This window comes from Talpa europaea (assembly GCF_964194135.1).
Source record: "Talpa europaea genome assembly, chromosome: 8".
Taxonomy (NCBI): domain Eukaryota; kingdom Metazoa; phylum Chordata; class Mammalia; order Eulipotyphla; family Talpidae; genus Talpa; species Talpa europaea.
This window is the reverse complement of record NC_140075.1, coordinates 62,773,824-62,798,254: the sequence shown is the minus strand read 5'-3', so window position 1 is coordinate 62,798,254 and position 24,431 is coordinate 62,773,824. Positions and strand designations below refer to the sequence as shown.

Here is a 24,431-nt window from a genome sequence, read left to right as displayed (position 1 = left end):
CGGCCTCTGCGGCGCCGGTTCGATCCCCAGCTGCTCCCCGGCCACTGGAGGAGGGTCCCACATGGCGCACAGACCTCTCCTGCCGCCCGCTGCTCCCCTCAGCAGTGTACTTCGGTCCTTCTGCCTGCTCTGCTCCCCGCTCTGGCTCTGGTGAATTCTCTCACCCTCCCACGCTTCTGACTGTACCCAGTGCATGTATAAACAAAATGAACAAACAAATAAATAAAATAAAATAAAACATGCCTCTATATAAAAAAAAAAAAACAAATTGAAAGCACATAAATGCACGTAGAACTTTTTTTCCCACAAGATTGGAATTGTTATTCTAAACATTATTTACAAACTGTAATTTTCCCTCCATGTTTGTGCCGTAATTTAGTTAATCCTCAACTATTGGATGTTTAGATAGTATTTCTAATTTTTCAGTGCTAAAAGGCAGTGATAACCTTGTCATAGGTATATTTTGGGACATAGTCGTGATTTCGCCTGAGGTGGTGTTGCTGGGACACCATATCACCAGGTTGCTGACTGAATACATTGATGGGCTTCTACTGTCAATCTCAGAAACAAAAGAACAGTCACAGAGTTTTAGATCTTACAGTCCAGTAATTTTTTTTATTATTATTTTTTTTAGTGTCTTTAGGTGCAATCCTCTTACTCTTAGAGCAGTTTCAGGTCTTAGAGTCTTTTTTAGACTCTAAAATTTTTTATTAAATCAGAATGAACATTTGTTTATAATATTTATGTGAGAAAGGAAATATATGTCCATTTAAACCCTCCCCTCAGTCCTATGCTCCTTCTCAAAGATAATCGCTATTATAAGAGATATTTGTATACTTTTAATTTTTGTTCGTGTACATATATACGTACATATAGGATATGATAAATACATTTATATTTTTTCATGTTGGCATATAAACTGTTGCTTAAAATATATATAATTCTCTGCCATAGTTCAATAGTTTTCTTTTTAATATACATTAGGCAGTTTTTAATGTTTTGCTTTTACAAATGATGCTGCAGTTAACCTGATATGTTTCTGTTGGATACACGTTCTTTCAAGAGTTTTTGCATTTAAAATTTTTCTGACGAGTCTTTGTGTTTAAAGTATTAAAGTCAATTAAGTGAAATAATTTGTGAGCAGTGCCGAATTGAAGACTTTTCATTTTGTCAGGAAAGGGCCTTAAAAAATTACCCTGAAAATCACTGTCATTTCACTAAAGGACATTCTAACACCTGAATATATATATATTTGATTTCATGCAAATCTCTCTGTCATCGTTTTTCTCTTCTTACCATAGGGTCTTGAAAATTTTCACACAGAGGTAGAAACTTGAGTTGAAACTGTTTATTTATACTTTTGCATTAAAAAGGTAAATCCAAAGGAGTGACTCTTGCATTTTTGGGACACAGAATCATTCCTGAGATTGAGAAGTAGTTTCTAAGTGCTTTCTTCATGCTGGTCTGTGTGAATGTAAATGGAAACCACGTGCTGTTTTGTGAACCTCCCATAGGAGAATACATTGGATCCCAATACTAGATCCACCAGAATCAGGCAGTACTGAGTACAAAGCTAAAAGCTCAGACACAGGCCAGAGCATCTGCGTTTAGATCCACATTCTTCTTTTCACTTCTAAGGCAGGCCTATTTTCCTCTTCTATAAAAATGGTGATAGTAATAGTACATATCTCATATATACTTATAAAGGTTAAATATATTTATGTATGTAGGACACTCCGCATAGGGGCCTCCCTCATGACTCAGGGGTTAAAGTCTCAGCGCTATCAAGCTGTCACCAGCCACTGCAGCATGATTTTGATCCCCAGCCAGGGAGCTAACCTCATGGCACAGCAGACCTCTCCTTCTCGCCCGCTGCTTCCCTCAGCAGTGTATTTCAGTTCAGTGAAAGATGTAGTAGTGATTCTGTTCTGCTCCCCTGCCTGTTCTGCTCCCCACTCTGTCTCTGGTGAATCCTCTCATCCCCCACCCCTCTGACCTATTCCCTAATCCTTCTATGCATAAATAAAAATAAATCTTTAAAAAAAAAAGACACCCAGCAGAATTTCTGACTTGCAAAGTGTTCAGTAAATGCCAACTGTGATTATTACTTGATTGTTGGCCTATTTATCCCCTCCACAATATTTACTGTGTGTTTTGTGCTTAGATTAAGAAGCTGAATAGTCTTCTTTAGGAAGTTGGAGTGCAAGTTGTAGAGTTTACTATTTAAATAACAACCGTAATAGGTATTAAAGTGCTTTGGGGACAAGTTATTGATCTTATATTAAAGAGTTCTTAGAGGTTTAAGAAAGAGTGGGGAGGATATGGCAACAAGGAAACAGAAGTAAAAAAAAGTCCTTAAATTAGACAGTATATGGTATGTATGTGGTCTGGGTTATAGTAGACTGGTGCTGGTAGAGATCAAAGAGCAAGGGCAGATAGGACTGAATGGTCATAATCTCTGTAAGTATCGGGTCAGTCTATTGTGTTCAGATATCACAATATCCAAACACAGCCCTTAACCTATGAAAGAAACCAGGAAGACCAGAGCTGCGAGTTAAGATTTATGTAGAAGTTTAGAGAAATGGAAGAACAGAATATTGAATTCTAGTGCCAGTTAAAAAACTGGGCAGAAATGATCACTGGTGTCCTTGAGAACTCTTTGAATTGTCTGCATGTTAATTTTTAACACTGATAATATAAAACAAGGTTTTTCTAACTCAAAGGAATACTTTCCTTAGGATACTTCTCATTGCTGTCTTATCCAAAGGAATGGCAGTATTCTCAAGGGTACTAGTGGGGTGGGATGTGAGATGACCTGTAGGATTAAGAAGGTAAGGAGGTTCTCATAATATTGCCCTGCTAAAGTTGTCCGTTGTCTAAAAATGTTTGATGGATACAGTTATGATCAAAGACTTCTGACTCTTTCAAAGCAACTTTGCTGAGAATGTCTCCCAGAGACCAGGACAGGATGTTTTACCTATGAGACAAATTGTATATTGGGCCAGAAGAATTCATGAAACCTTTGTTTATTTCAGACGCTGACGGGAAAGGAGATTGAGATTGACATTGAACCCACAGACAAGGTAATATATATCCAACACCTCTTCATGCCTGTCTCCCTACCGTGTGCATTTGCTTGGATATGCTGATTTACTTAGTTCTTTTGTTCTCATACTATCTGCATAGCGTTTGTTCATTTACACTTCCATGGTCCTACCCCTGAGCACTTGTACCCTTAAAGGTGGAGCGAATCAAGGAGCGTGTGGAGGAGAAAGAAGGAATCCCCCCACAACAGCAGCGGCTCATCTACAGCGGTAAACAGATGTGAGTTTGGAATGGGAATGAGGGCATAGCAAGCTTATGGGAAGATCAGAAAGCAATTGCTGTAGGTGGAGCAAGCCTGCCTCCTTTTTCTTGGTGCCTTGAACTCCTTGGCATTTTGGTGAAGCTCGTGGACCCCTTCTCACAATAAGATTTTTGCAGACATAAAACACAGTTACAAAAGAAACTAATATACCTATCAAAATACTAAAACAAATTTGTGATATAGTAATATATATGCTTCTTTATTAATACATTAAGATCTAATTACCATACTTTTGAAATATTTTGAAGATAGCTGCATGTAGTTGTGACATGATTGAATATATCCAATTTCTATTGTTAATAGTTACCCACATAGCTGATACCAGTGTGGGTTTTTCCTGTGTTTAAAATTGAAATAAATATGAAATTTCAGGAATTCATAAAGATAAAGGTGTAATTTTTTTCTCATCAAGACACCACCATCACCAAAACGCCAGGTGAAGAGTCCTGTTCTAGATGGTATTTCTAATCTTTTAAAATTTTTTTGGCCTCCTTTTCCTTTAGGAATGATGAGAAGACAGCAGCTGATTACAAGATCCTAGGTGGTTCAGTCCTCCACCTGGTATTGGCTCTGAGAGGAGGAGGTGGTCTTAGGCAATGATGGACCCTCCCTCCATTTTACCTCCTTTACCCTGTCGGTCAGAATGAGACATCATCTATCCTCTCACACCCTGGGACACCAGAGCCACTGACCCCTCTCCTGGATACCCAGTCTTGTGTGTCTACTGGTGGGAGACTGTGAGGACCCCAGGATGCATTGTTCCTGGCCCAAAAGGCCCTACCTGGCAATTGGGTTTTAGTTTGCAGTCCTGTGTGCTTCCCTCTCATGGCTATGTCCCGTTGTCAATAAAATATTTCTTGGCCTCCTGGAATTTTTCTTCTGTTGCACGTACGTGACTAAAATCAGAATAGACCCAAGCATACCCAGTTATACCAGGCTGAAAGAGCTGCGCGATGGAAGGGAATGTACTCTAGAGGAATTATCATGTTCTAGGAAAGCCTACCCTCAGTGGTGTGCTGGAGCCAGCTCTTACAGGTTCATCAGAGAGAGCTTATTGGTATGGCTTCCCAACCCCATATTAAGTGACTTCATGTTGGTAGCTTGAAATTGGTCATGGAAGAAATATTTACAGAAATTGGCGAAAAATGCAAATCAGTACCTCCCCTGAAAAGGTTATTATGCATCTACCAGCAGACTACTGATGTAGGTGTAGCAACCACAAAAGGGAATTCTCTCCCTTGTGATCCTGCTGGACATTTGGGCCTAGTTAGAGAAAGCCCACAAGGACTTTGCAGGCATTACATTCTTTATGGCTGGAATATTGCTAAGGCTTTATGTTCTACGCTATTGAGAGGCTGATAAGGAGTAAGGTGGAGTAAGAAATGACACAAACTATGAAGGATCACTAGGTCTCTATTGGTAAGAAAAAATGAAGTGAGTGCCAGAAGAAAAGAATTCCTTTCCCTGGCTTTTTGATTTTTGGGAGACTTGAGGACCTCTTTACTGCAGTCCTTTCCACACTCCACCACCAGGAGGAGGTCTTGCGCGGTCTCCAGGCGGATCAGCTCTGCCCGGCGTGGCGACGCTCTAGTCGTCTATTCTCTAAGGCATCGGGAAGCCGCCTCAGTCCTCTAGGAAGTCGCGTCTTCGGGTACGCAGTCTGAGGGTTGTCCGTCATGGCCCGGCTCCCGAAGCTCGCAGTGTTTGATCTGGGTGAGGGACTGGACTGGGGAGTTACCTGGGCGCCCTCCTATTTCAGACCTGCGTTGCAGCTCTCTCCAGGACCTTTGGCCTCCAAAATTGAACCCTCCCCTTCCTCTCGCAGATTACACGCTCTGGCCATTTTGGGTGGACACACACGTAGAACCCCCGTTCCACAAGAGCAGGTGAGGTAGGGCTGGGGAGGATGGTGCAGGCAAGGACCCGACCGGAACTGAGCGCGCTCTCGCCCTCTCCAGTGATGAAATTGTACGAGACAGGCGAGGCCAAACCATCCGACTGTACCCAGAAGTGCCTGAAATCCTGGAACGATTGCGGGACCTTGGGGTGCTGGTTGCGGCAGCTTCCCGGTAAGAAAGGAGACTGAGGGCCTCCCTGGTGGCGCAGCGGTTGAGCGCTGGGTTGCGAAGCTGCCCGCAGCCTCAGCGGCACCGGTTCAATCCCCGGCTGCTCCCCGGCCACCGAAGGAGGGTCCCACATGGTGCGCAGACCTCTCCTGCCACCCGCTGCTCCCCTCAGCAGTGTCCTTCGGTCCTTCTGCCTGCTCTGTTCTCCGCTCTGGCTCTGGTGAATTCTCTCACCCTCCCGTGCTTCTGACTGTACCCAGTGCATGTATAAACAAAACAAACAAACAAATAAATAAATAAACATGCCTCTATAAAAAAAAAAAATAAAAAAAAAAAAAAAAAAGAAAGGAGACTGAAAATAACAGTCAGGCTAACGCTGAGAGATGCACGTATGAGACTTCTTGTGTAACCACCTGTCTACAGATATATAGGAGATGCAAATTTGCAAGTATGTGCATATTTTTCTAATTGCTTCCTTTCCTGTGCCCTTTATTAAACGTTGGCTCAGTGCCACCTGTCAGATAGCTATAAAGGCCAAGGATGCCTCCCGTTCTTGGAAAATAGCAAGTTGATTTCCCCCAGGTTATACCTAACTACGCTTGCGACCATGGCCCTCCTCCACATTCCTGATCACATCTATTATGCCATTTTGCAGGACAGGTGAAATTGAAGGGGCAACCCAGCTACTAGAGCTCTTTGACCTTGGCAGACACTTCGTTCATCAGGAAATTTATCCAGGCAGCAAGGTCACACACTTTGAGAGGTAAGCAGAAGGGTAGAAGCAGGGAAAGGGACCAAAGGGGCTCAGGAGCTAAGAAGCCAGTGTGATTACCTCTGCCCTGCCTTACACAGGTTGCAGCTAAAGACCGGAATCCCTTTTTCCCAGATGATCTTCTTTGACGATGAGAATCGGAATATTGTTGACGTCAGCAAACTGGGTACTGAGTGGTGAGGATAGGGGTTAGGTAAATATGTACAGAATGGATAGTTTCCATGACAGGTGACACTTGATAAAGGTGAGAGTAACAATATGGAACAAGGAAGGCCTGATGAAACTTGGCTTCTTTTCTTTCTAGGTGTTACCTGCATTTATGTCCAGAATGGAATGAGTCTACAAACCCTCACTCAAGGATTAGAGACTTTTGCAAAGGTCTCTAAAGCTGGACCCTGAGGGTCAGTGCTGTGGGTGAGCCTCATTTGGGGCATAAAGCTGAATGGAACACAGGAAAGCTTTTTTTCAGATGTATATGTAAATTATTAAAGTGTATTTGTGTGTGACCGAAGAGATCTCACCCACAGTGGGTTATTTTTCTAGTGTGTGAACCCAGGGTTGGCTATCCGAAGATGCCAAGACCAAAGCGTGAGGCATTAAACTGCATCAGGTTCTGCCTTGTAAACTTGTGGTAAACCAGAAACTGATCCCCTTGCACTCGCCCCATCTCCACCCACTTTCCTGAGCTCTGTAAAGGGCGTGAAGAACTCTTCCACTGGCTCCAAGTAGTGTGGTGCGTTACCCTGCCCGTTTCCATTCGGGAAACAAGGATTTTGTTTTGAGGTGGGGGTAAATTGGTTATTTACGTAGTGGAAAATGAAGCGGCGGCCTTAAAGAGCCCTCAGTTTCGGGCCACGTGATAGAAGTGACCTTATTTGCGCCTGCTGATGACGTCGCCGCGAAGCCCGAGTAGGGATTGGCTGAGGCCCGTCTGGACGGGAGGAGACACACCTCCCCGGTGCAAGGCGGAAGTGTGGGGGACGCTGTGGGGCACTGGCTGGAGAGGCAAGGGCTGCAATGAGTGGTCTGGGCCGACTCTTCGGGAGGGGTGAGCAGGGGCGAGCCTGGGTGGCTGGGGAGGTGCTGGGTGCAGGGGGAGGGGTCGGGGGTGGGGTAGACCCAGGAGACAGGCTTTCTCGAAAACCACTGTCTTGTCGGGGAGCCTTGCTCCGTCTGCTTTCCTTCCACCACCCCTCATCACCCCGCCTCAAGAGGGAAGAGCTGGAGGCTCAGGACGTGAGTGGAGAGCTCGGTGACCATGCTGGCTCCCGCTCTTTAGGCTTGGGACGCGAGTTTCCAGCTGTCGTGATTAGCCTTCTCCAAAACTGTGATGCTTACTTTATACTAGGTAAGAGGGAATCTGAAGTGAAGAAGGAGCGTTGCGTTCTTGACGTTCCTATCTGGTAGCAGAAGGAAAAACTGGCATTTACAATGTAGTATTGCAACTCCGTGATGGAGGTCCTCCCCAAAAGTAGAGAAGCACAGAAGAAGCAAGTGTCGGGGTGGAGATCCACAATATCAGCAGTATGCCAGGTGGAGAGTGGAGCTACCCCAGTAAGAGGTAGCTGCAAAACAGGAAAGAATGTGGTTTAGAGGGGAAAAAAGATGTTCTGCCTGCACGGTGGAGTGAGTGTTTAAGTGTCTTCCTGCATACATGTGTCCTGTGTACATGTGTGCACACCCTGAGGGGAAGAGGAAGGTAGAAGAAAAGAGAGGTAAAGAAGGACCAGGTCACGAAGAACCTTGTATGTCTCTTTCCAAAAGTTTTGGATGTTATTCTGGAGAGTATGGAACTATTTTAAGCGGGCAAACACCATCGAACTTTTTTTTTAATAACCTTGTTAGAAGATTGGAAAATAGAAGGAGAAAATTGAGATCAGATTTTTTTTTTTCTAGCCCCTGTACTTAATTCAGCTTTGTCCTGTGGAGTCAGGACCTTGGGCATCTCCTTGACCAACAGGTGGAACCATGATTATAAAAAGTGATTGGACTGTGGTGGGGATTTTGATAATGTGGAGGCTATGCATGTGTGAGGGCAGGGTAGGTATATGGAAAATCTTTGTACCTTCCACTCAATTTTTCTGTGAATCTAAAACTGCTCTTAAAATTAAAATCCAGGGCCTCCCTCATGGCATGAGGGGTTAAGATGCAACCTATGAAGCTTTCCGCAGCCACTGCAGCACCAGTTCAATCCCGGGCCAAGGAGCTACCCACATGGTGCAGCAGATCTCTCCTAACTCGCCCGCTGCTTCCCTGAGCAGTTTATTTCAGTCATTCCTCCTGTTCTATTCCCTGCTCTGTCTCGTGAATCCTCTCACCCCCCTGCACCTTTGGCCTGTACACCAGTTCTTGTATGCATAAATAAATCTTAAAAAAAAAAAGTCCACTGGGGCCTCCCTGGTGGCCTAGCGGTTAAGTCTTAGCACTGTCATTACAGCCTGAGTTCAATCTGCAACCAGGGAGCTAACCCACATATGACATAGCAGACCTCTCCACTGCTCCCTTCAGCAGTGTATTTTAGTAGATCCACCTGTTCTTTTCCCCACTCTGTCTCTGATGAATCCTCTTACCCCCCCCTTTCCCCGCACCTCTGGCTTACACTCCACTTCTTATATGCATAAATAAAAATAAATCTTTTTTTAAAAGTCCATTAATAATGTTTTTAAAAGACTTGCAATAACTCGAAAGGCAGCTTGGGATAGCAAAAGAATGCTAAAGTGACAGTGAAAGTATGACTTTGGAAGTCATACTGCCACATTTCAATTCCTGCTCAATGTGTCTTCTGCATAACTTGTAGTTGTGACTTTAGTCAGAAGGTTTTAACATCTTTGTGCCTATTTTCACATTTGTAAAATGAAGATAGCACATCCATTACAGAGTCATTTTGGGATTGAGAACACAGTCAAGTGCCGGTATATACTTTGCACTCAGTGATTAGTGGCATTTTTCTTTCACACAATGTGGCCCTGCTCCATTGGACTCCAGGAAAGAAGGAGAAGGGGCCAACCCCTGAAGAGGCAATTCAGAAATTGAAAGAGACGGAGGAAATACTGGTCAAGAAACAGGAGTTTCTGGAGCAGAAGATTCAACAGGAGCTACAAACAGCTAAGAAGCATGGGACCAAAAATAAGAGAGGTAATAGGGATAAAGGCACCAGTAGGGAGGGCCCAGGTGGGAAATAGCATCCTCTGGCTCTGATGTTCAGGGTGTGGGCTGGGTCAGCTGCCCTACAGGCTTTACGGAGGAAGAAAAGATTGGAGCAGCAACTGGCACAAACCGATGGGACATTATCCACCCTGGAGTTTCAGCGTGAGGCCATTGAGAATGCCACCACCAATACGGAAGTGCTTCGTACCATGGAGCTTGCTGCCAAAGGCATGAAGAAGGCCTACCAGGACATGTGGGTACGGGGAGGGGAGGAAAGTGGCACAGGCACTGGGGAGAGTTGCTTGATACTGTACTTTGAATTGTAAAACCTCACAGTATGTGGATTTACAGTATAGATGCTGGTGATGGCTAGACTTTTGTCATCCTCCTTGCTTCTAGAAAGATCTCTGCTGGTTGGGGCAATGGGGAGGAAAGATGAGTGCATCTTATCCTCCCAACATGACTGCTAGCTGTTTCTCAGCTGGAGCTTGCTGCTTTATAATCTTCTAGGGATCTCTTCTATCTGGTAGCCATGGACTTAACAGTCTGAGCCCACAGGCAAGAGGGGCTTCATTCAGGAGATGAGAAAGTCAGGGGAGTTGTTGCCTGATTTCTTGGCTATCTATTTTGTTCTCAGGGACATTGACAAGGTGGATGAACTGATGGCTGACATCACAGAACAACAGGAGGTGGCCCAGCAGATCTCGGATGCCATTTGTAGGCCCATAGGCTTTGGAGATGATGTGGATGAGGTGATTGGGAGCAAGGGTTTGGGGGATTTTGGAGAATGCATGGGACCATGCCAAGAGAATTGTGGGGCAGGTTTGAGAGGGAACTTCTGGAGTGGTATGTTTTTGGAAGTAGAAGTTTATTTTCTTTGACTTGAAGAGTCTTATTGTCCTGTACCCAGGATGAACTACTGGAGGAACTAGAAGAGCTGGAGCAGGAGGAATTGGACCAGAAATTGTTAAATGTGCACAACGAGGAGCAAGAACCCCCAGTCAAACTGCCCAGTGTACCCTCTACACATCTGCCTGCAGGGCCAGGTACCAGGGCTATTTGTGGTCTCAAGGACTCATGAGGGTGGGTAGATATGGAAGAAGATTATTCCTCCTCCATCCTGCTTCAGGAACCAGGCCCAGGGCTGCTGCTACAGTCACTTAGGTTGTTGACTACATAAGGGCATCTGGGCCAAGGGGAATGGGGACTGACATGCAGCCTGTGCTCCTCTCAGCAAACTGTGTACCCTGATGCAGGATGCAGGAGCTGGGAAAAAGAGGCACCTTTTTCTTAGTGCAGAAAGGTGCAGTGGGAATTAGCAGCAACCCAGCAAGCAGAAGGAGCACCCTGTACGTTCTTTGCTGGGGAGAGAATTCAGCAGGCTCTTAGTGTTTTAGCAGGGGTATTAGAGTTGCTCAGACCATAACACTTCTTTCTCTCTCTGGGTATCCTTGTCCCCAAAGTTGCCAAAGCGGATGAAGATGAAGACGAATTAAAGCAGTTGGCTGAGTGGGTATCCTGACAAGTCTGGCCTTGTCTTCCTAATGCTGCCTTCATTGCTCTCTTTTCCTTAAGTGCCAAGTGAGCTAAAGGAACTGAGCATAAAGGAACATAGCCTTTTTGGGGATGTCCTGCTAAAGGTGATAGTGTGACCCTGCCTGACAGAAGAATCTGTTGCTTTCCCATCCCTGGCTTAACTCTTGGTGCCGGAGGAGCCCCTGGCTCCCTTCTCTTTGATAGCTATTACAGTGCCCTGTTCCCAATAAAGTTGGACAGATGGAACTTTAGTGCTTACACCACCTCGTCTGCACTGGAAATTCTTCCCCTGGTCCTTGAAGCTTTATTTCAAGCAATGAAGAATAACTGGAGTAATGAGGGGCAGGGGCGGGGGGGAAGGGGGTGGTTAGAACATTGGCCAAATGGAATCTACCAGCCTACTCTGTGCCAGGCAGATACAGCCAGGCAGATACAGCTGTTTTTTTTTTTTTCCTTCCAAGCTGGTTTGTCCTAGATTTACCTAGTGCCAAGGCTGAGGAAACTACTATCTATAATTTATCGTAGAACCACATGGAGTTGTCTCTGAGTCTTCCCTCAGCATTTTCCCTAAATCATGCCTCTGCCAAGAGAGCTCCATGATTTACTACCCATTTTCTTTTTGCAACCGCCATTTTCACAGCCAGGGAGGGAGAACACAGGGTTAAAGGGGCAAGTAGCTTTCCTATATCCAGAACCCATAAATAACAGCTTTAGTTTGAAGTGGCATTTCTATATCCAGGAGCAGTAATGTGGGGGCCATGATTCACTGGGATTCTCTCAGTAGTGGTTACAGGCAAGGGAGAAGAAGCCAAAACATTTCACATATCCCTTTGCACTAGAGAGATAGAGCCCTCACTAAGCAGCCACCAGGACCTCTACCTCACTGCTTCTTCATCTATACACCCCCTCCCCCATGAGTCACAAGGGAACAATGTTGTGAGTTACAGTGTTGATTTAACAGGTATCAGGATTACTGGTTATAGGCTGGTTATAAGTCTTTCTTGCCCTCAGCTGCTAAGGTTCCCCAGAGGAAAGAATGTCTGACCCCAACTAATAAAACTAAATCAGAATTAGCTTTATTTTTGGTATAAAATATTTTTAGCTCCATGCCCTCCTCCTTTGCTCCTCTTTCAGCCCCCTCCCTCAGCCACTTTCAGATACTGACTTGTTTGGCTTGCTGAATAGTTACGCTGGGGGCTGTCTGGCACATGGCCTCAAGAAGCCTGATCTCATTGGTGGGTTTCTCAGGCTGGAACTTGATTACCCAGGGGTTCTTGATGATGTCCAGGACGGTGGCACGCTTGGTGGCTTGGCTTAGCATCAGGAGGATCAGGTTCTAGTGCAGGGGAGAAAGATGTCTTGGCTAAGCTTGCCCCACAATGTGCCACACAGGCAATGAACAGGTGGACCTAAGAGTTAGGCAGGACAGCCCAGCACACCACTCTGGTGAAAAGGGATGTGGCCCTGATTTTGTCCTGAAGAGCAAGGCATGGACCTCCCTGGAGGGGAGGGGAGGAGAGAGGATTCCTTGGGGAGCTCTTTAGCATAATCCCCTTCTGGGCTATAAAGATAGAAGTGAAACCTACTTATCACTCACAGTGGGGTGGTGGCCCTTCAAGCACTCCCCACGGTTCCAAGGCAGGGGCTAGGGCATGAGATGACTGGGAGTGGTGGGAGTAGTGGCAAGGAAGAACTTTCCACAGGGTTGGGACACCTAAGTTGGGTATTCCCTCTCTGTGGGTCATCCCTGAGGCCTCAGCCCTCCTGGGGGAGCCAGCACCTTGCACTCCTGGGAGATGTTGCAGTTGGATGGAAAAGTGACCTCCTTCTGAGTCTCTTTCAGCAGCTTCTTAAGATTGGTGTCATCAAAGGGCAGATGGGCAATCACTAGCGTGTAGAGGATGACACCCATGCTCCAGGTGTCAGACAGGAAAGGGTTGTAGGGCAAGCCTAGCAAGATCTCTGGGCAGGCATAGGCAAAGCTGCCGCAGTAGGTCTGGCTGAGGTGGGTAAAGCAGTTCATTTGGCGATAGGAAGAGCTAATACGCACAGCCTGGCCACTAGGCACCATCTTGGAGAAGCCAAAGTCCGATATCTTCACATTCTCCCGCTTGTCCAGCAACAGGTTCTCCAACTTTAAATCCCTACCAGCAGCAGAAAGGCTGGGGGTCAGGCTGGGGAGAGGGCTTAATATTAGACGTGGAGCTGAAGGGCTGGGGGTCAGAGGGTGGAGCTGAGGATAGGCAAAGTGGGGAGGAAAGAGAATGCCTTTAGGAGGACAGAAGGTTGAGAGGAAGGAAAACCATGGTGGTGTGAACAGAGGAGAGAGGATGGGGCCAGAGGATCACTGGGACTTGCCATTGTATTGTGTGAAGTGCTCTGCACTCTTCCCCCACCCCCACCCCATCGAGTACTTGATAAATGTTCTTGACCAGGCGATTAAAATAGAGTGGATAAAAGGGCCTAGACACTAAGGCAGGAGGTCAAGGGAAGAACAGAGGGTAGAAAATGGGAGACGTGCATAAGACCCTTGGAGAGCCCAAAGATCCCAGTCTGGATGGCAGTGTCCTCACCGGTGCACGATGCTCTTGCTATGCAAGTAGGCAATGCCCAAGGTCAGCTGGGAGAACCACTTGCCAGCAAGGTTCTCAGAGCAGGCCCCATAGTGCTGGATCCATTCAAGGACATCACCCCCTTGGGCCAGCTCCAAAATGATGTACACTCGGGATGTGGTCTCTATGGCCTGATAGAAGTTGATGAGGTGCTTATGCCTCAGGGTCTTCATTACCTGCCCCAGGAAGAGGGACCCATCAAACCTGGGAAGGAGGAACCCTGGCTGTGCTCCCAGCCCTCCTGCTCTCACTGCTACTTGCAACACAAACCCCGGAGGACTTGTGACCTGTAGGCAAACCCCGTTTCGTGCTTTCGCTTTTCTGAGGGGCTGGTGATAAGTAGGTCGGTGGAAAGAGGTTTGCCTCTAGGTTTTCCTAGCTGCTTAGGGAGATATTCAGTTCTGGCCCAACCCCTCCTTACCAGCCCCTTTCTGAGAAGCTACAAGCAGCTTGGTTACCAGTTCCCTCTACCAACCCCTCTTTCCAACCTGTATCTCACGGGGTAGGAATTTGTTAAGATAGTCCTCAGAGGCCTTCTTCTTTGAGATGATCTTGACAGCCACCATGACCTTCTGTTTTGTGTAGTAAGCCTCGTATACTGTGCCATAGGAGCCGTTGCCAATGATCTTGCCCACCTCGTAACCATACTCTTCCATGACAGAGCGATAGGCCACGGTGGTTGGGGCTGTCTCTGTGTCTTCCTTCCCCATGGTGTTGGGCTTAGTGAGAGCAGGAAGCCTTGCTACTTAAAAGCCTCCTGTGTGCTCAGGAAGCCAACACCTCGCGCCTCTGAGGGCTAGGGTACCAAAGTGAACTTAGTCTCCAAATGCTTGCCAGGGAGACTGGGCTCAGCACTCCACTAGGAACTTGGAGAAGAAAGGAGAAGCAGTTCTTTGTTTCCACTGGCTGTTGTTACTTCTTTTTCCTCTTGGTTACGGAACTTCCTATGGTCCCATGTTCTACTCGCCTCACAAATCACCTTCTATTCACCATTGCTCACAATGCTGGAGAATGAAGTGGAGTCTAGAACATTTTCATTCTTGGCAATCTGGTGAGTCTCCCTCCACTTATCTGGTCACTTCAGCCACTCCTGATATAGAATGCCTCTGCCAGGCAGTGTGCAGAGCACTGACATTAAATAACCAAAAAAGCCCATAGAGACCCTATGCTCCTAGTGTTTATAATCCAGCATGAGAAACGTGAGTGTGAGAATATTTCAGAGAACTGTGAGGTATTGTAGAAGAATGTGCTTAAAATGCCTTTTTTTTTTTTTTTTTTTTGCTTAAAATAGCAATTGTTTTTGTAAGTGGCATTGGGCTTTTCTGGGTGTTTCATCTGGGTGGTCTCATGACAGTTGGGATGGTTTGTTTCTGTTGCATATGATCTTATTAATCAGCACTCTAGCCCAAGTTCCTGTACTTCATTGCATTTCAAGAGGGAAAAAAGGGGCCTCCCTGGTGGCACAGGGGTTAAAGTCTCAGCACTATCAAGATATCACCAGCCACTGCAACATGAGTTCAATCCCTGGCCAGGGAGCTAACCCACATGGTGCAGCAGACCTCTCCTGTCTCACCTGCTGCTCCCCTGAGCAGTGTATTTCAATCGATCTACCTGTTCTGCTCCCGACTCTGACTCAGGTGAATCCTCTCACACACACACCCCACCTCTGACCTCCACCCCAGCTCTTGTATATATAAATAAAAATAAATCTTTTTTAAAAATTAAAAAGTTGGGCCTCCCCGGTGGCGCAGCGGGTTGAGCGCAGCACTGTGAAGCCTCTGCAGCATGGGTTCAATTCCTGGATGGCCAGGGAGAAACCCACATGATGTGGCAGACCTCTCCTGTCTCACCCGCTGCTACTCTCAGCAGTGTTTTCTGTCCATCTGCCTGTTCTGCTCCCCACTCTGTCTCTGGTGAATTCTCTCACCCTCCCACACCTCTGACCTGTACCCCAGTTCTTGTTTAAATAAATAAATCTTTTTTAAAAAAAAACTAAAAAAGAGGGGACAAAACAGAAGTTGCATGACCAGTTAAGCTTCATGTCCAGAATCACGAGCCATCATGTCCATATATTTATACAAGTAAAGACAGTTACAAATTACAAGGATAATTCAGAGATTCCACCTAACCTTGGGATGGAGTCTTGTCTTTTTAAAAAAAAAAAATATTTATTTATTTATGCATACAAGAGCTGGAGTACAGTCCAGAGGTGTGTGTGTGTGGGGGGGGAGTGGGTGAGAGGATTCACCAGAGATAGAGTGGAGAACAGAGCAGGCAGACTGACTGAAATACACTGCTGAGGGGAGCAGCTGGTGAGTCAGGAGAGGTCTGCTGTGCCATGTGGGTTGCTCCCTGGCTGGCCGGGGATCGAACTTGTGCTGCAGAGGCTGCAGTCAGCTTCATAGGTTGCATCTTAACCCCTTGCACCTCCAGGGAGGCCCTTGGATTCTTATCTTGCTTTCCATGGCCCTGAACCCTTCCCATCCCTTTAGCCATTCTTCTGACTTCACTGGAGCCTCACCTTTCTCTATCCATTCCTTATATTCTGGGGGTTCTATCACAGACCTTATTTCCTCAGACCTTTCAATAGAAAGGGTTCCTTAAGGATCTCAAATTACTACATCTGGGTTCCTTAAGGATCTCAAATTACTACATCAATGCTGACTGTTCCTAATCTCCAGGATATCTCTGGAGTTCCAAATCCAGCATCCATTTGCACACTGGAAATTACATGGGCACATCTCCCCCCTTACACTCATCAAGCCCAAAACTGAACTCCTTATTTTCTTCCCCCAGACTTCCATTTTCTCTAAGTTCTATACTAGTCCTAAACTTAAACAGCAAGTGTCATCCCAGACTTTCCCTCTCCCTGCCTTAGTCCTTTTTTTTTTAAGATTTATTTTATTTCTGGGCTTCCCCTTGTGGCGCAGCGGTTGAGCGCTGGGTTGCGAAGCTGCCCGTAGCCTCTGCGGCGCCGGTTCGATCCCCGGCTGCTCCCCAGCCACCAGAGGAGGGTCCCACATGGCGCGCAGACCTCTCCTGCCGCCCGCTGCTCCCCTCAGCAGTGTACTTTGGTCCTTCTGCCTGCTCTTCTCCCGCTCTGGCTCTGGTGAATTCTCTCACCCTCCCGCGCTTCTGACTGTACCCAGTGCTTGTATAAATAAATAAATAAATAAACAAACAAACAAACAAACAAATAAATAAATAAATAAATCTTAAAAAAAAAAAAGATTTATTTTATTTCTACAGACAAGAACTGGGGCACAGGCCAAAGATGGGGGGTGGGTGGGTGGAGTGAGAGGATTCACCACAGAGTGGGGAACAGAACAGGCAGACTGAAATACACTGCTGAGGGGAGCAGCGGGCGAGTCAGGAGAGGTCTGCTGCACCATGTGGGTCACCTCCCTGGCCGGGGATCGAACTCATGCTGCAGTGGTTGCAGATAGTTTCATAGGTTGCGTCTTAACCCCTTGCACCACCAGGGAGGCCCCCCTGCCTTAGTCTTTATGGCCAATCTGTCACTGAATCCTGCCTTTTTTGACTTCCTAATGATCCTTTTAAGAAAATATTTAAGGCTCACTGCCATTACCTTAATTCAAGCCCCTATCATTTCTTCACTATCAGTCCAGTAAGCCTTCTCCCCTCTAACCAGTTCACCCTGTAGGCCAAAAAGTAAATCTGATTTTATTCCCATTTAAAATAATTCAGTGTCTCCTCATAGGAAACAAAGTCCAAAACTTTTCATGTGGCTTCACGATCTGCCTATCTGTCCAAGTTTATCTTTTAACATATGCGAAATGCTCAAAACAAGAGTTTTTTTGGGGGGAGAGGGAAACAGGGAATTGCTTTTCCTTGTTCTCGCTGCTCTCCTGGCAAACTCCTACTCTCCCTTCAGGACATAACTCATGAGCTGTTTTTAGGAAGTCTTTACTCAAGGCAAAGTTCAAAGTTCTTACTTCCTGGTGCTCCTACAGCTGCAATACTTTTTGTTGCAGCACCTAATAATATTTGTAACTTCTTTTCTTGCTTTTACCACCCATTTGGCTATAAGGGAGGTTAAGTGATGAGAAATGGTAGGTGAACTCATAGGTTTGAGAAGAATGAAAGAGAATGGAAGAGTAATTTGGAAAAAGCAGTATCTGCACAGCAGAGAACTCACTCTTATTTGGAGAACACAATTTATAGACACATGTTCTTAACCACATAGTTTAAGATTCTGTTAGCATCCTGGATATAGGATCTTGAATATTGACAGGTAAATTGACGCAAGATTAAGAGTTGATTTGGTAGCAATAATGGGAGAGAAGCAACAAGAACACAGGCAAGAATGGTTGAGCAGCTCTCCTGCCCAGCCGTGACTACGCTCATGTTTGCCTTTCGTCGAATATGGGGCGGTCATTGTAAGGCCAGGAAAGTCACCAGTACAGCTTCGGAAGGGTATTTTTATTTATGTACTTATTTTCTTGGCGGAAGCTATTCATGACGGTCGGGAGAGAAGCAGTGCCATAAGATCCATACTCGTTAGCACTCTTGCAAGAGCTGCGCCCCCACCGTCCTAGGCAGTGACGCCCGAAGCCTCACCCCTGCCTGGGTTGGGGGCCCTGAACTCTCAGCAGTCGGCCTCGGCAATCGGTTACGAGTCCCACTGGCTCAGCCGGCACACGCTTCGGGGCATCCTCCGGCTGTGCGCCGTGCCACCGCCTGGCTTCAGTCTCCGGGACAGTCACTGGGCGCGCGCGGCCGGCGCCGCTCTCAGGCCTCCGCCGGCGCCCCAAATCTTCCCAGGGACGCACGAATGGTGAGGCGCTGGCTCCGGTCCCGAAGGGGCGTCTGCGGACCCGTCGCAGAATCTCAGCCGCCCCTTCGACCCTAGAAAGCCGCGGGCCCAGCGCGGGAGCGGCCGCGGCGGCGGGGGCGTGGCCCGCCCCTGGGCGCCCGGAAAGGCGCTTTCCGCCGGGCTGAGGTCCCCGCGGGTGAGGGCGGAAGTGGTAAGACTGACGTGTCGCGGACGGCCTTCCTGATCGCCGGGAGGGCCACCCCGCTGGGGTCGGGCTGGCCGAGCCTGGCGGGGTCCCCAGAGATGGGCTGGGCCTCCTGCTGTAGAGAGCGCACCCGGGAGCACTTACCTGAGACGACTGCAGCGTTCCCGGAGCTGTGACCGCAGCCGCTGCGATCAGGCACGGCGGAGGCAGCTCGGCGGAGGTCGGCAGCCGGGCCCTCTCCAGGCAGCCGCTGGCGCGCCGCTCTGCGCGGAGACCCCGGCAGGAGCCCAAGGGCAGCTACGGGGCCGCAGAGGCCGCGGGCTCCGCCTGGGCCAGCCCCTCCCGCGCGGTGAGGACCCCGGGGCCGCGGCGGGAAGGTGCCTGAGGTGCGAGGCTACGTGGCGTTGCCATGGAAACCGACTGGGGCTCGCGCCAAGGTCCCGGGCTGCCGGAGCGCGGGGTTGGGGGTGCATGGGTGCACCCCAGGTTGAAAGGTCTAGAAAGCAGAGACAGAGCCCAGTCTTTGGGACTGAGAGACGTGGTGTGGAAGTCGGGGGCGGTCTCCTGACTAGAGTGGGGAAAACTCCAGGGGGAGGAATTAAAGCCTTTGGGTGTCAGTTTGAAGGATCTGACCTAGGGTGTCGTGGGTTTGATCCTTGGTTTCCGTAACTGCAGGATTCCCTCAAACAGGTTCCACAGCCTTAAGGATGACAGTCCTAGGGCACCTTCGAAGTTGGAACTGCCAGTGGTTGCTATTCCTAATGCTGCTGCTGGGCACAAGCTACCAGCCGGGAGTGGAAGGACTGACACGCTACAAAGCTGGAGACCCTGTCATTCTTTATGTCAACAAAGTGGGACCCTACCATAACCCTCAAGAGACCTACCACTACTATCAGCTTCCAGTCTGCAGCCCTGAAAAGATACGTCACAAAAGCCTTAGCCTGGGTGAAGTGCTGGATGGGGACCGCATGGCTGAATCTTTGTACGAGATCCGCTTTCGGGAGAATGTGGAGAAGAGAGTTCTGTGCCACATGAAGCTCAGTTCTGCACAGGTCAGCCTCTCCACATTGCCTAACTTAGCCTTCCCTACCAGGGACTAATAACAGTGCCTTGTGTTTGTGGTTTGCAGAGCACCTTCACAGAAATGTTGTGTCTTGATTTTAACTACAACCCTGTGTGACAGGCAGGGTAGGTAGTAGTATTTGCATTCAGTTGACAAACATATTTGCTTAGATGTGACTTTTTTCAAGGCTGCATAGATAGTGAATTGCAGAACTGAAGTTCCTGTCTCCAAGCTTCTCTGTTGTAGTAAGATCCCAACTACCATTCTTATGTAGTTGTTCCCTTCCATAACAATCTCTTAGCTCTTTCTTAATTATTCCTTTACACTACACCTAGTCTTCCCCACCATGCTTTTTTTTTTTTCTTTAGCAAATCTGATCTTAGGGCACTTTCCCTTATCTGCTCCAGGCCTTCTTACACCTTCTTGCCTCTTTTTTCTAGGCTTTAACCATGTCAAGTTATACCTGCTTTTTGGAGAATCCCAGCACACTAGGATCTAACCCAGTGGTTCTCAACAGGGGGCAGTTTTGCTTTCCAAGGGACATTTGTCAATGTCTGGAGATTTTTTTTTTTTTAATATAGTGTTTCTAAGACTTTTTTTTTTTTTAGATATTTATTTATTTATACAAGCACTGGGTACAGTCAGAAGCGCAGGAGGGTGAGAGAATTCACCAGAGCCAGAGCAGGGAATAGAACAGGCAGACTGACGAAATACACTGCTGAGGGGAGCAGCGGGTGAGACAGGAGAGGTCTGTCGCACCATGTGGGTGGCTGGGGATCGAACCAGCACTGCAGAGGCTGTGGGCAGCTTCGCAGCCCAGCGCTCAACCGCTGCGCCACCAGGGGAGACCCTGGAGATATTTTTGATTGTCACTACTGTAGGGGTGAGAGGGTGCTAGTGGGAAGAAGCAGCCAGGGATGGTGCATCTTATAATGCACACAGATCAACCCCACAACACAGAATTACCCAGCCCCAAATGTCAGTAGGGCAGAGGTTGAGATGCCATGCTCGTATGCTGGGAAGGCTTGTTTTACTCTTGACTTGCTCTTTGTAGGTGGAGCAGCTGCGCCAGGCCATTGAGGAACTGTACTACTTTGAATTTGTGGTGGACGACTTGCCCATCCGTGGCTTTGTGGGCTACATGGAAGAGAGTGGCTTCCTGCCTCACAGCCACAAGATAGGACTCTGGACCCATTTGGACTTCCACCTAGAATTCCATGGAGATCGAATTATATTTGCCAATGTCTCAGTGCGGGATGTCAAGCCCCACAGCTTAGATGGGTTACGACCTGATGAGTTCCTAGGCCTTACACACACTTACAGTGTGCGCTGGTCTGAGACTTCAGTGGAGCGTCGGAGTGACAGGCGCCGTGGTGATGATAGCGGTTTCTTTCCCCGAACATTAGAAATCCACTGGTTGTCTATTATTAATTCCATGGTGCTTGTGTTTTTACTGGTGGGTTTTGTGGCTGTCATTCTCATGCGTGTGCTTCGGAATGACCTGGCTCGGTACAATTTGGATGAGGAGACGTCCTCTGGAGGGTCTGGTGATGACTTTGACCAAGGTGACAATGGCTGGAAAATTATCCATACAGATGTCTTCCGCTTCCCTCCATACCGTGGTCTGCTCTGTGCTGTGCTGGGCGTGGGTGCCCAGTTCCTGGCCCTTGGCACCGGTGAGGTGATACAAATTAATCAGGGTTTTCTCTTAAGGGCTAGAACTAAGTAGGTGACTTGTTCAGAAAAGGTCTGCGGATCTTCTCTTCTGTCCAAGGTGAGGGGCAAACCTAAGGGATTGGGTGGCACTAGCAAGGATATATAATAGTCTATTGTGGGTTTTCTGAACAGCAGAATTGAGGGATATTGTTTTGCTGCTGGAGGGCCTGGGTCTGGGAGAAAGGGGAAAAATTTCTCTGAAATTGTTAGAAGAGTGACAAGCGAAACCTAACACAAGTTCTCCACCGCTACTCTGTAGGCATTATTGTCATGGCGCTGCTGGGCATGTTCAACGTACACCGTCATGGGGCCATTAACTCAGCGGCCATTTTGTTGTATGCCCTGACCTGCTGCATCTCTGGCTACGTGTCCAGCCACTTCTACCGGCAGATTGGCGGCGAGCGCTGGGTGTGGAACATTATTCTCACCACCAGTCTCTTCTCTGGTAAGGACCACCCTTTCCATGGTGGGCTGACTTGGAACTTAGAGCACATCAAGGAATCTGGGATAGAGTCAGATAGAAAATGAAAACAGAGAAAAAAAGAAAACAATTAGAAAAACTACCCAAAAGACATTAATGGTTCTTTTGTATAATGTATAGTTTTAAATTCAGTCCTTAAATGTCCTGAGCAGCATGGCTAGCACGGGAGGTTTTATTTTGGAGATAGGCTGCCCAACTCTAGCCTTTTAAAGGCAGTAGTAGCTTGCAGTAAAAACCTTTCATGTTCTCAATCCCGTGTCTGGTTTCTATTCCATCCCTATATGTGTAAACGCTGAAAACAGGGCCTTAATCCAAAGAAGTATCTCATGCGAGGACTCACTGATACCACAGCAGGACAGGGCCTGGGGGGCAGGTGGATAGTGTCACTTTAGATCACTACCTCATAGCAGCCTTGATCCTTAGTGATAGTGAATAGCAAAGGTGTATTGATAAGGAACAAGGAATAAGATATGAAAGGGTCCAGTCTACCTGGAGGCAGGGTGCTTCACTCTCGCCCATTTAGGTCCAGTCTGAGTGAGTGTCCCCAGGGATGTAGCTCCTAGTCCTGATCTTCCCTCCGGGGGCCCATCCCTGCAGTACCTTTCTTCCTGACGTGGAGTGTGGTGAACTCGGTGCATTGGGCCAATGGTTCGACACAGGCTCTGCCAGCTACCACCATCCTGCTGCTTCTCACGGTTTGGCTGCTAGTGGGCTTTCCCCTGACTGTCATTGGCGGCATCTTCGGGAAGAACAACGCTAGCCCCTTTGATGCACCTTGTCGCACCAAGAACATCGCCCGGGAAATCCCGCCACAGCCTTGGTACAAGTCTACTCTCATCCACATGACTGTTGGAGGCTTTCTGCCTTTCAGGTAACCTCCCCTTGTTCCATGGCCATCACTCCCAGCTCAGCATTCCATGACCTTCACTTTTCCTTTCACCACTCACCCTGTAACCTAACCCAGGTTCAGTGATAATCCCTGGTTCAGCTCTACCACTGAGAAATCATTAAATGGTGTCTCCTCTTCTCAAGAAAGACTGAGTTTGAATCAGTTCAGGATGTCTCACATGTAAAACTCTCCAGAGACATTGCACCTTTCACCATTTACCTGGTTTCTGACTTTGGTATCTACAGGTACCAGGTGGGGCTTAAAGTCCATTCAATTACTCACTCAATTTATTTAATATATTAGTCCCCCCTTATCTATAGTTTCACTTTTATGGTTTCAGTTATCTGCAGCCACCCACAGCCCAAAAATATTATGTACAATAAGATATTCTGAGAGATCACATTCACATAACTTCTATTACAGTATATTTGTTATAATTGTTCTACTTTATTATTAGCTGTAGTTAATCTCTTACTGTGCCTAGTTTATATTATACATTGTATATGTATATATATATAAACTATATATATGAAAAAACATAGTATGTATAGGTAGCATTCAATACTATTTGAGGTTTCTGGCATCCACTGAGGGTCTCAGAATGTATCCCCAGATGATGGGGAGGGGGGCCCTCTAGTGCCAGACAGATAAGGCAGTAGAAAATAAAACAGACAAGATTCCTGCTCTGAACCTATCAAGGAAGATGTTCTGGAAATGAGAGCCGCTAATCAATAGGTAAAAGATCCCCAGAAAGGCATGGACTCTAATGCAGGGAGCAGAGAGGACTCACCTTCCACCGTAGCAGGAGGGTTGGTGGCTGGGTTTTGGCCTGGCCAATGTGCTAGCAGCGCACAGCCCCTTAACGCGCTGTGCCGTCTCTTCTCTTCACAGTGCCATCTCTGTGGAGCTGTACTACATCTTCGCCACAGTATGGGGCCGGGAGCAGTACACCCTGTATGGCATCCTCTTCTTTGTCTTCGCCATTCTGCTGAGCGTCGGCGCGTGCATCTCCATTGCGCTCACCTACTTCCAATTGTCTGGGGAGGATTATCGCTGGTGGTGGCGATCTGTGCTCAGTGTTGGCTCCACTGGGCTCTTCATCTTCCTCTACTCAGTTTTCTACTATGCCCGGCGCTCCAATATGTCAGGGGCGGTACAGACCGTAGAGTTCTTTGGCTACTCCTTACTCACTGGTTACATCTTCTTCCTGATGTTGGGTACCATCTCCTTTTTTTCTTCCCTAAAGTTCATCCGGTATATCTATGTTAACCTCAAGATGGACTGAGTTTGGGGTGGCAAAACTATTGCTCTTCTCTCCCGATCTTCACACACTATTGATCGCTTACCAGCTCGTCTCACTGAATGACTGAATTGTGTGATGGCACTGTAGCCTTCCCTCCGTGGTCTGGGCCTCCCTTCCCCAGAGAGGGCCTGGAAACTATAAATCTCTATTATATAAGGAGTATATATTTGAACTTTTTAAGTTGCCTTTAGTTTTGGCCTTGACTTTTCATTTTACAAATACCAAAATAAAATTTATTAAGAAAAAGGGTTTGGTCTCAATATAGGAACCTGAGCCCGACAGTTAAGGGCAGGGTCCACAGAAAGCCAGATCCGCCGCCGAAAGCGCGAGGCCCGAGTTCTGCGCGGAGCTTGGGAACTCTCGGCTCGGGGAACCTGCGTTGCCAGAGTCCTGTTTCCGCGGGCGCTCGAGCCGACGGAAGTGGCCGCGCTGGAGTCCCCAGCGGGAAGCGAATTGAATCACCCTGGCGACGGGAGCGGCGCGGAGCAACGCCCTTT

General features: G+C 47.5%; 5 protein-coding genes across 5 annotated transcripts; 4 read left to right on the top strand and 1 right to left on the bottom strand.

Moving 5' to 3' along the window:
* Positions 1-2,810: 2,810 nt before the first annotated feature.
* On the top strand, positions 2,811-4,347 carry NEDD8 (NEDD8 ubiquitin like modifier; the record flags this gene model as incomplete). The annotated part of the gene is made up of 4 exons (XM_084240253.1): positions 2,811-2,831; positions 3,036-3,083; positions 3,242-3,324; positions 3,871-4,347. 4 exons carry the CDS (start codon positions 2,811-2,813, stop codon positions 3,965-3,967), a joined length of 249 nt encoding a protein of 82 aa, XP_084096379.1. The 3' UTR covers positions 3,968-4,347.
* A 696-nt stretch (positions 4,348-5,043) lies between these two features.
* Positions 5,044-6,604, top strand: LOC311175708 (magnesium-dependent phosphatase 1-like; the record flags this gene model as incomplete). Its single annotated transcript, XM_084240737.1, has 6 exons — positions 5,044-5,080; positions 5,193-5,253; positions 5,326-5,436; positions 6,089-6,196; positions 6,286-6,371; positions 6,510-6,604. 6 exons carry the CDS (start codon positions 5,044-5,046, stop codon positions 6,602-6,604), a joined length of 498 nt encoding a protein of 165 aa, XP_084096863.1.
* Positions 6,605-7,222: 618 nt separating this feature from the next.
* CHMP4A (charged multivesicular body protein 4A) lies at positions 7,223-11,459 on the top strand (the record flags this gene model as incomplete). Its single annotated transcript, XM_084240555.1, has 6 exons — positions 7,223-7,253; positions 9,191-9,340; positions 9,428-9,605; positions 9,990-10,104; positions 10,263-10,398; positions 10,816-11,459. The coding sequence occupies 6 exons, from the start codon at positions 7,223-7,225 to the stop codon at positions 10,872-10,874; spliced, it is 669 nt and encodes a 222-aa protein (XP_084096681.1). The 3' UTR covers positions 10,875-11,459.
* Positions 11,460-12,041: 582 nt separating this feature from the next.
* On the bottom strand, positions 12,042-14,210 carry TSSK4 (testis specific serine kinase 4; the record flags this gene model as incomplete). Its single annotated transcript, XM_084240252.1, has 4 exons — positions 12,042-12,224; positions 12,669-13,032; positions 13,462-13,676; positions 13,989-14,210. 4 exons carry the CDS (start codon positions 14,208-14,210, stop codon positions 12,042-12,044), a joined length of 984 nt encoding a protein of 327 aa, XP_084096378.1.
* A 4,979-nt stretch (positions 14,211-19,189) lies between these two features.
* TM9SF1 (transmembrane 9 superfamily member 1) lies at positions 19,190-23,916 on the top strand (the record flags this gene model as incomplete). The annotated part of the gene is made up of 5 exons (XM_084241173.1): positions 19,190-19,534; positions 20,600-21,221; positions 21,521-21,706; positions 22,340-22,613; positions 23,523-23,916. 5 exons carry the CDS (start codon positions 19,190-19,192, stop codon positions 23,914-23,916), a joined length of 1,821 nt encoding a protein of 606 aa, XP_084097299.1.
* Between the last annotated feature and the right edge of the window lie 515 nt (positions 23,917-24,431).